The following is a 10389-nucleotide window of genomic DNA, read 5'->3' as shown; positions in this document are numbered from 1 at the left end:
TTTGTACATAGAGGGGGAAATATTCCCCCGACACACCTTTTAAGAGCCAGGTATCAAATTGATCCTAATACTATAAATATAATATATGTGCTATGCTATGTACGTGTCGCAAATATAGAAATGAATCAATAGTGACTTAAATCATACTATATTAATACAACTGTTGAAAGAGTATGGATATACTATTAATAATTATCATCTATGAAATAAAACAAGATGTGATCGATAAGTACTAAATATTGTATAATATATTTACGTTTTTATTGTACATAGAAATTGAGACATCTTTTTCACATTAAGGGTTAGCATAAAATGTATGTATTTAAAATATAGATTCACCACTTTGCTTCTGACACAAACAACCACAGCCAGAGGGACATTTAGTTTCAGGGGTAGTAAACCATTGAATGAGGTGCTGAATATGGCCACCATGTCCACAAACTAAGCAAGATGAAGCCAGTCCCTTAACTGGTAATTGACAGAGAGAACAAGACATATTTTTTTGTGCGATCCGTACTTCATTATCCACATTCTTTTCCAGTATGACGGATGAAAATACATCGGCAACCTCACTTTGATAAGGACTGCATCGCTTTAGAACCTCACTTCTCTTACTAAATAGTCCCCAATTATATAATATATCCCCATAAGTTCGCTTAACTTTATTGTACAATTCATTCTTCTTTGGATCCAGCAATGATAGAACCATTCTCTGACTATCTTCCTCTTCCTCTGCAGTTTCCGAAAGTGTATTTTGTGCGAAAATTGGACTGCTATTAGAAGGTGAAAGTTGGAGTCTTGAAGGAGGAGTCATGAGACGAAGAGATGAATTCTTTTTTATGTTCTGGGGATTATAGTTTGATAAAATTGCACTGCTGCACCAAGAATTAGAACGGCACTTGTTAGGATTTAAAAGAGCTAAATCCAAATTCGAAACAGTTTCTCCACTCAATGAACTCTTGGATACTAAAGTTATATCTTTCATCATGGATGAAGCGTTTGTTACAGCAGATACAGTATGATACGGGGAAGTAGAGGAGGACAGAGAGTTTAAGGCACCTGGTTTCAAAAACCAAAACTTTTTATTACTACTAGAGGAACAAGATATTTCTTTAGAACTATTGGATTCTAAGGAAGTTAAAGAAGCATTTTTTTTCTTTTCTTCATCTTTTGAAACATCAAGGTAAAATTTGACACTATTATTAGAGGATCTATTTTTATGGGTTTGATGAGGTAACGAGTCAGCCGATAGATTTTCGTCATTTTGAAATGTTAAAATAAGAGTTGCTGCAGTCTGAGGGTCCTTTGCTTTGATGTAGTGATCAATTATAGAGGTAAGTAGAGGCCTTCCCAAGGGATGGTGTTCCCAGTAGTTCATTTCGTTGGATTCAGACAAACGAGCCATTTGATTAGCTATCATCCACAGACGAACTAAATCTAGCCGGTTGGCTTTTCTAGCAATTTGAGCGTTGAATTGACAAATTTCTGACACTGAACAGTTATTTGCTGGATTGAACAAATACCGAGATGCAAAAAATATGGAAAAAGGGAAGAGCATGGAGACATTGTACACAGCCACTTTGGTCTGATTTGCGAGCATTTTTCTGCGTTTAAGAATATTGGAGGAAATTGCATTGCTTGATTTTGATTGATGAGATGATGTTTTATCCCCACCGCCTGAGCTGACATTTTTTATTGTTTGGACATTAAATCGACCTTTGTTTGTTCGGAGATCAGTTGAAGATGTCTTCCCATTCTCCTCAGAGTTTTTATTCGAAGTTTTGAGAACAACAGTATTTTCAAAATTATCCATACGTAACAAATCCTTAAGCTGAGCACCGTATGCTGAAAGAGCTCTAGGAGTAATTCCAGAATGAGAGAACAATTTATTGCCAAAAACAACAAGTGTTCCATTACCACAAAAAACAGCACCAGAACTTCTTGGATAAGGTACATTTCCATCTCCTTCAAAATAGACAGGTTCTTTTTTTCTAGTAACCCGACTCTCCGCTGCAGGGAATGAATCCAATGTGTTGATAATTTCATCCCCATTTGGTTTAATTGAATTTGAAAACTCTCGACTCAATATTGAGTCTAAATGGTTCATACATTGCTCAAGGCAGGGTTGATAACTCCTAACCAAATTAAATGCTAGAATTTTTAAGGCTGACAATATTCTTTGACGTATTCCAGGAGATAAATTGCATTTCACATTACCCATATTTCGAAGGAAAACAAAGGTTGGAGATGAGCCCCCATTTGGATATTTTGATGGGAAATTAATAACAAGAATAGCACTCTCTTTGACATATAATTTAATGAGTCGCTTTTTTAAGTTCATTTCATCTAAACGAATATTTGTATAATTGAAGTTCAATACGTCAAATTCTTCTTTCAATGGATCAATCTTCTCATGAATTTTAAGTATATCATGAGACTCTATTCCTGATGGTTCCATGGTATCATCACTTTCCTCAGATCCACATTGGCATTGAATAGTTCGATCAACTTGCCACAAACGTAGAGTACGATCCCTCGACCACGTTACAAGTTCATAGTTATTTGTATTATTAGGACATTTTCGCCAATCAAAATCATAGATTACATCACGATGGCCAAAAAAACTATGTATGGGAGACTCAAGACTATTCATACTCCATAAGAATAGAGAATTATCATTTTGATGCATGTGAGGAATTATTATGGTTACCAAGCCCTCACCAAAAGGAGTATGTCTATAATTGAAGTGTAATTAGTTGAGGTTAATGATTAACGTATATCCTTTAAGAAAATTACCGAGCGATCCAAACGGGAACAGCCATTTTCAGAAATGAATTCTTATGTTCAGGTTTTTTAATGTAATGAAATTTAATCAATTGATCTTGATGACCCGTAGTCACAAATTCGTTTTCATCAGTAAAACTCCAATCAAAGCTGAGTATGCGAGCTGAAACATGAGCTGTAAAATAATGGAAAGGAGCATCTTTTTTTCGAATGTCCCAGAGTTTGACATCTCCTTCGTGTACAGTTGCAAGAATATTTGTGTTATTACGATTCCACTTACACTATAAGACTCAATGTCATTTATAAAAAAAAGTTTTAATACTTTAGAATACTACTTGTGAAGCTCCAATCATTCCATTCAGAGTCATTTGAGGACCTCTTGTATCGCGAACATCCCAAAGATGAACATCAGTATCCAAGGACACTGTAGAAAAAAGGTTTCTATCAGACATTGACTTCCAATTAACGTCAGTGATCATTCTTTGATGCCCTTTACGAATGTGACTCACAAATTGAAGTTCATTGGAAAGAAGATCGATTGAATTATTACTAGAAATGGCGACATACTCATTGTTTGGAGCAATTTTAGTGATGTCCCACTTAGAGTTTCTAGGAAATGTTTTGACAATATTTCCGGAGTCATTCAAGTCCATAAGAATTAATGAGCGACGGTCTCCGAGAATGACGTTCCGTCCCTGGTTCGTCAACCCCATGACATTAGAGAGAACATCCCGATGTTCGAAAGTTGCAATTTCGCAGCTCCATGGTCGGATTCCCTTCATGGAAGGAGCCATGGATAATACTTGTTTGAGTACTATCACGTCATTATAAAAACTGGCACGAGTATCTCAACTTTCACTACTTTTCAAGCTCCTTTCTCTTTTAGAACACAGTGGCTCACGACTTTCTTCTTCCCAGATAGCAACACAAAGAGATTATTATATATCAATGCAAAGTCTCTGTCGACTATTCTCCCTCATCAAACAACACTGCCAATGATTAAATATATAAGCTTATCATGAATATATTAAAAAATGTGAACATTTAAAAGAAGATTTGAAAATTAGAAATATTTTTTTTTTTATTATTAAATAGATGCACTAGATTTAAGAATCAACATTAAAAGATATAAAGCGACTGCACACTTAATAAGTCAATTCATCTGATTTTGGTGAACTTATCCGATATTGGAGAACAGCATGCTCCTTGTTGTCAGTAATAAAAATATTATGTTTCTCATTATCCAAATACAAATCCACAATGTTCTTCATTTGAGGAACTTTCAAGGATCGAACGAAATTACCAGTAGAATTATAAACACGAATGAGACCCTGCTCACTAGATGTCACGAGAACATTACACACTGGATCCACTCGTAGTCCCTTAGGCTCAGATATTTTGCAAAATACCTCAGTTTGTTCATTGTGAAGACATATGACATATACTACACCTAGGCCAAAGTCTGAAACAAATACCTTATTACTCCAATATGCAAGGAAAACGCATTTAGTTTTCTCTTTTCGTATGGGATTTTCAGTTGAATAACCAATCATAATCCTATTAGGATGAGAGAAAAATCACATTTTTACAAGGAACTATTTATAAAAAATATATATAATTCCTGCCTCTTTATGATAATAAAATTTATTTCTGCATCGATGACGAGCAAAGTTGAGCCGCTTTCACATTTTTGCATCGTCAGTAAATGACAGTACTTAAAATCGTATGCTAGACCTCGACAGTTCTTAGCCTCATCTACAAGGAAAGTTTTTAAATGATTTCCATCCGTTGAGTACATATGAATGCCTCTATTATCTAAAATTACTATTCTTTCATTTGGAATCGCCAAAATGTACCCAGGTTTTCGTAAAATCAAATGGTGATTAAAAAAATCTGAAAAAAAAAATAAAAGCATGCAATAATGATAAATATTCCATTGGCCAAAAATTACCTATTCGATCGTTCCCACGAAGAACACTTATTTTATTATCTTCTGGATGAGAAACATACTTAAAGCCTTTATCATCAATTGTGATGGCCTGTGGTAAAAATTGTAACTGATGTTTTTTAACGAATACTAGATTATGTTTTTCACTTCCTAGGTCCAATCCGGGCTTCCTACTATTGATCAAGTCACTAGCATTCATAGAGTTTTCCCAAAGACTCTCGTTAAAAGAAACATTTCCAGGCTGTTTATAAAGCGTCATATTTAAGGGGTTCAGGAATTGATGATATAAAAGTATTTACCTTCGTGTATCTATTAGACTCTTGAAGGCTTTTTGTATACCCCCCTAACGTTCTATCATAGGCCCAAGCACCTGATTCAGACATGGACTTCGTACTGCAGTTGTTGGATACGTTTTGTGACTGCATTATAGTTTTACATAGAGTCAATTCTCCATCAGTGGTTTTTGTTTTTCCAGTACGTATTTGCCATTGTTCTTCAACACTTGATCGATCAGTAACATCTTCCAGCAATATTGAGCTATCCTCACACATAGTAGTAGTCTCTTTATCTTCTGGCAGTAAGTCCATTATATTCACATTTGATGTTATACTAACTCTCCTAGTACGATTTGGAGCAGGTTCCATGATTGTGGTGTTTGGATGAAAGGATACGCTTTTATCATGTTTAGACTCTTCAATACCCTAAAAGATCAAAATATTTAAAAAAAAAATTTTAATGAAACAAAAATATACGGACCTGAGACATGGGTATTTCTCCAGTGAGAAGCTTTTGAACCTTTGCCAAATTTTCTAATCCTTTTTTCCTTGTTTCGGAACACTCTCGACCCTCATCTTCATCCTCATCATCCAATTTGGGGAATGAAATCGAACGTAGTCTTTCAGATAAATTATTTTGAGTAGATGTGCATGGAGTGGCATCGTTAGAGCCCGTGCTCCCATTACCATCATCGTGTTGTGCCCCCTTCTGTTTTTGAGTATGAATATTCAAAGGAGATGGTTGATCAAGGGGTAGATTAATGGCATTCCGATCCGCAAAAGGAGAATTGATTCCACCTTCAGGTATGTGAATATGCTTACTTATTGGGGACTGGGAGCACCTAATAGTCGACGACAGAGGATGTTGACCCTTATCAATGAGTGTTTCTGAGTTCGAGTCCATACCCTCGTCCTCTTCATCCATGAGATGTCTTCTATTTTTGATTTCATCGATTCCATCAATCATAGGAGTTACGTTCGGTGTAGGATTGAGACGAATCAATGATTTCTCAGATGATGATGTCATTTTAGGAGTGATGCCATTTTCAAGAAGAGATCTGCAAGCTTTGTTCTTCATAACATCAGATTTGTTACGAAAAATAGACTTATCAGACTGTTTATAACCCATGGAAATGAGATCCGACTCATCAAGATCATCTATAGGCTTCCCTGTTCGAGTGCAATTATTGTTATTTGCATCCCCAACGTTACCCCATACACTGTTCCTTAATAGAGCTGGTGAATTTTTTATAGAGTAGGAAATAAGGCTTATGTTGATGAAAGACCCTCTATCCAAATTCTGACCGCTCAAGGATATCATCATAGTCTTGTAGTTATCTGCAAATACTAGATGTTTTTGTACATAAAGAGTTTTTAAGGACACACAAACAAGTAAACGTTGCTCGGAACTCAAAACACTGAGGCTCATTTCACTTAAAATAAAACTTTGAATCGGAGGAGAGTTGGGCGAAACTCCGATATCAATGTGTATTTGTCCTTCTGGAGTGTGGCACGCAGAGGTTATAAATAATTGTTCAGGTTTCAAACAAGTATTGATACGAAAGAGTTCATCCGTGTTTCCATCTAAAAATATCGGTAATTTATAGTAGATTCGATTTTTTGGAAATGGAGAATACAATTATGATTAAAAAAAAAAAAAAATAGGATAGAATAAAGAAATCCCAAATGATTCTACTATAAATGAAACCTAAAAATAAGCTTTGAGCAAGGCTCGAAAGATGAAATTCTACAGAAACTAGAGCATCGGAAGAGCCATTAGGAAATATTTTTTCAGCCTCCTTATGAATTTGTCGAGTACTATCCTGAATACGCTTCAACTTTGTCGGACAACTTCCAGCTCTGTTCACTGCATCCAAATGTTGAGCTAATTGGGAAGGTAAGCAAATCAGAGAGCAGCTCATTTCTTCCATCTCCCGCCTTCGTCGCTCGGCAACATCATCCACTTGTTTTAGAATATCATGCTCCGTTTTGGAAGCCCAAGAGGATAAATCCTCAAAAATCTTCTTGATAATTTGCTTACACTCCTAGAATTACAAACAAATGTGAGTGAGAAATGGTCGGTCAAGCATTCAATAGAATCCTGGTACCTTTTGCTTGCCCTCGAATATTCCCTTGTTTAGACTGAGATTGAGTTGCCTCATGGTAATGTCTTTCATGATACGCTGTATCAAGTCCTTCGTATCCTGAGTATCCCAGGCTTCTCCAACCATTTTGGATATTAGGATTTATTAATTATTATATATTTGTATAAATAAGATAAAAAGTAGAATAGCACAAAGTGAATAAAATTAAGAGAACTAGGAATAAAATCACCAAGCTTTGTAAAAAACGACACGTCAACATTTCACATCTCCAGAGTTCTTTACTATTTCAATTTACTTTCATCACGACTTACTCCCCATTTACTAGAATTCATCAAGTACTTAAGATTAAAACTCGTTCCGGTTTTGTATTTCTAAGATCTAACTGGATTGATGAATAAATATTCTCCCACATCAGTACAAAGTAGAGATTGTCATTTTATGGTTTTTGTTGTTCCGGTATTCTTTCGAAAGAATCCCGGGAAATCATTATTACTTTAACAAAAGTTTTTTCATGGAGTGTGAACTCCTCAAAGAATATATATATTTTTTCTATATTATTAAGAGCGACATATGTTTGTGGCAGTCCATATTTCGTTGCAGTCCAGTCATAGGACCGGTCTTATCAGTCCTTAAGACTGTTAGTCCTTCGGACTGTCTGTACTAATAGAACTGATTATAAAAATAAGAAATAAACTTGAGTTACGTCATCAAGCACTGAACTTTATAAGTTCTAGAACTGATATGCAGGACTGCACTGTACCGGACCGAGACTTGTAGTCTTCAGTCCTATATAAGGACTGATGCAACACTAGACATAGGTTGTGTCATTCCTTGTTTATTTGGTCCAATCCAGTCTTAGGACCGGTTCCATCTCTCCTTTGAGACCAGTGTTTCTCCGTAAAATCGGTTATATGTACTTTAAAAATCGGCTAGTTTCAACAAAAAAAACGGCTAAATATATTTAATGGTTCCATAGTTTAAGGAGTTTCATTTTTTTAGGGCTTCACAATTGATGCTGTTCCGAGAAAAAAATGTATTATTATTTATTGCTTTGGAAATGGGGGATTATCATTACTTCCAAGGGAAATCAATTTGACGTCATTTATATTTAATGTAGATAAACTCTTAATCTTTCACCTAGTTTAATTTTTGTTTTCAATCAGTTGCTTTATTTAATCACTATAATTTCTGGAAAATAAGTCGTTTTTAAATAGCCCTCAAAATTACAAAGTAGTGTAATGGGTCAAGTATTAGGTATAATGGACGTTACAACATTTATTTATCTAGTCTCTTGTAAAGTGTCCAACTCATTTGTCTATGCTAAATACATAAGTTTTAACCCGACGTTAGCACCTTTAATTTTTTATTAAAGTACTTTGTCCTAATTTTTAACCTCTTTTTTTTTTCTTTTTCTTTTTTTTCAATAACTATCATTTATTTTTTCGAGACCGTGGGAAGATATTCAGATGCTCAAATTTCATAATATAAAATTCAATTGCTGGTATTTGAAAGCATCATCGCTTACACAATACTATAATCTGTAATTTCTGAAAATGGCATTCAATTCTCGTGATGTTTAAGAAGTTATGTTGTTTTATCGAAATATCATATTTTATTCGATCACAGATTTTGGTGTAGGTTATAACATTACAGTACGAAAAAAAAGGCGGGAAATTTCGAGGATAAATTCCTTAATTTTGAAGCTAAAGACATGATTTTGGTATTAAAATGTCTTTTTTACCATTATCTATTAGATAAAAAGGGTTTTTAAAAAAATGAATTTAAATTTTTTTTGTAACATATGGGATGTTACAAAAATTTTAAATTCATTTCAAATTTTATGAAAAATATGCCGATAGTAGAAGGACCCTATATAGATTAATGGAGGTTGTCAGCAAGAATCTTGAAAATTAAAGGGAAAATTGGAAATATTTTCATAGCTGTTGTTGAGACTAAAGACAACCGGGAACGATCAATGACGGCTATATTGATGGGTCCTTTGAATGACCGTTTCTTGGGTGTCCTCATCTAATCAACATGATAGACATAAAAGTTGCTAATGCCGTTAATGTTGCAAGTTTTGTCGTTCAGAGTATTCAACTAACTCTTGGTTTGGACTTTGATGATAATAAGATAAAAGTTTTCATCACAGATGGAGTGTCCTACTGTAAAAAAGTGGGCGAAGACCTTAAAAGAAGCTACCCTCATTGAAAAATTATTTGTGTAGCTCATGTACTCCTTAACGTGGCTGAATTTTTACCGTTGTATTCCAGCTTTGAGAAATTAGAAACAAAAGGGTAGACAAGCTATTTTTATAAATTATATTGTTCGACCCAAGTTTATAAATTATCGCCTATCAGAGATATCTCCGGTTCTAGCATCCTGCGAAGAAGATTTTCTTGATGTCTTAGGAAGATTAGCCGACCAATTGTACGATTTGATTAAGTTCCTTAGAATTTCATAGTTGACGGTGTTCAAACTCCCATACTAGCCATGGACTCTCTGAGTTTTTATGAGTTTGAAATTGACTGTGAAATAATAATTATAGTTAGTATTAATTATTAAATTACATTCCAACTTTAAACCTTAAACTGTGAAGATCTCCTTATCCTATTCAATTCGACAACTCTACAAATCCATCAGGCTCTTGTGTTTACTATTTATCACCCATTAAAAAGGATGCTTTATATCGGAAGAGTCTTGAAACTATGATTTTCTTCGATTCGTTAGGATTCAAAATCCTCACAGTAACAGCAAGATGGTTAATTGTCACATAGAATCACAAAATATGCATAAGATATAAACACACAAGATTGCAAGGTAATTTACTCCTGAGGCACAGGGAGGGATGCAAAAGCGAAGGGTCGAAGTGAGCACAGCAAAATCTATGATTGTGATAATTGATAAGTTAATTAAGTATGTTAATATATAATATAAATATATCATATTCACAAATACATGTAGACTTTCATGGACGAGGTCCCCATCTTGATTTTGACCTAAAACTCTAGTACAATCCTTGATGTAACTAGAAATTTCAATATCTCTTCATGCCATTTCGATGAAGAAATGGTCTGCATATGGGTGCTAATGATTCTTTGCAACGAAATATAGCAGTAGCATTCGGTGATTCCTTCCCAATGCTTTGAAACCTACGTATTATATATAATCAAGGTTTGAAGAATTGTTATAGTCTAGCTTCTTTGCCTTTTTGTTTCTAATTTCTCAAAGCTGGAATACAATTGTAAAAATTCAAAAAATATATATAACCATAGTT

General features: G+C 34.6%; 2 protein-coding genes across 2 annotated transcripts; both read right to left on the bottom strand.

The window, feature by feature from the left end:
• Nucleotides 1–230: 230 nt before the first annotated feature.
• LOC121130023 (GATOR2 complex protein WDR59) lies at nt 231–3774 on the bottom strand. Its single transcript, XM_040725711.2, has 3 exons — nt 3120–3774; nt 2797–3065; nt 231–2735 (listed from the first exon to the last, which is right to left on the bottom strand). Exons 1-3 carry the CDS (start codon nt 3576–3578, stop codon nt 323–325), a joined length of 3141 nt encoding a protein of 1046 aa, XP_040581645.1. The 5' UTR covers nt 3579–3774; the 3' UTR covers nt 231–322.
• On the bottom strand, nt 3774–7477 carry LOC121130024 (uncharacterized). The gene is made up of 7 exons (XM_040725712.2): nt 7116–7477; nt 6716–7052; nt 5489–6591; nt 5032–5433; nt 4736–4973; nt 4410–4677; nt 3774–4341 (listed from the first exon to the last, which is right to left on the bottom strand). Exons 1-7 carry the CDS (start codon nt 7236–7238, stop codon nt 3930–3932), a joined length of 2883 nt encoding a protein of 960 aa, XP_040581646.1. The 5' UTR covers nt 7239–7477; the 3' UTR covers nt 3774–3929.
• Nucleotides 7478–10389: the final 2912 nt, after the last annotated feature.

The sequence above is a fragment of the Lepeophtheirus salmonis genome, chromosome Z (genome assembly GCF_016086655.4).
Source record: "Lepeophtheirus salmonis chromosome Z, UVic_Lsal_1.4, whole genome shotgun sequence".
NCBI lineage: Eukaryota > Metazoa > Arthropoda > Copepoda > Siphonostomatoida > Caligidae > Lepeophtheirus > Lepeophtheirus salmonis.
The sequence above is the reverse complement of the archived record's forward strand: the minus strand, read 5'-3'. Positions and strand labels throughout refer to the sequence as shown.

What these genes read in the sequence shown, in the direction of transcription:
- LOC121130023 (XM_040725711.2), bottom strand. Translation starts at nt 3,578, where the DNA reads ATGGCTCCTTCCATGAAGGGAATCCGACCATGGAGCTGCGAAATTGCA. An exon ending in GAATGATTGGAGCTTCACAA is followed by an intron (nt 3,066 to 3,119) that starts GTAGTATTCTAA and finishes TGAGTCTTATAG; the next exon opens with TGTAAGTGGAATCGTAATAA. An exon ending in GTTCCCGTTTGGATCGCTCG is followed by an intron (nt 2,736 to 2,796) that starts GTAATTTTCTTA and finishes CTTCAATTATAG; the next exon opens with ACATACTCCTTTTGGTGAGG.
- LOC121130024 (XM_040725712.2), bottom strand. Translation starts at nt 7,238, where the DNA reads ATGGTTGGAGAAGCCTGGGATACTCAGGATACGAAGGACTTGATACAG. An exon ending in TGCTCAAAGCTTATTTTTAG is followed by an intron (nt 6,592 to 6,715) that starts GTTTCATTTATA and finishes CGATATTTTTAG; the next exon opens with ATGGAAACACGGATGAACTC. An exon ending in AATTTTATTATCATAAAGAG is followed by an intron (nt 4,342 to 4,409) that starts GCAGGAATTATA and finishes TCATCCTAATAG; the next exon opens with GATTATGATTGGTTATTCAA.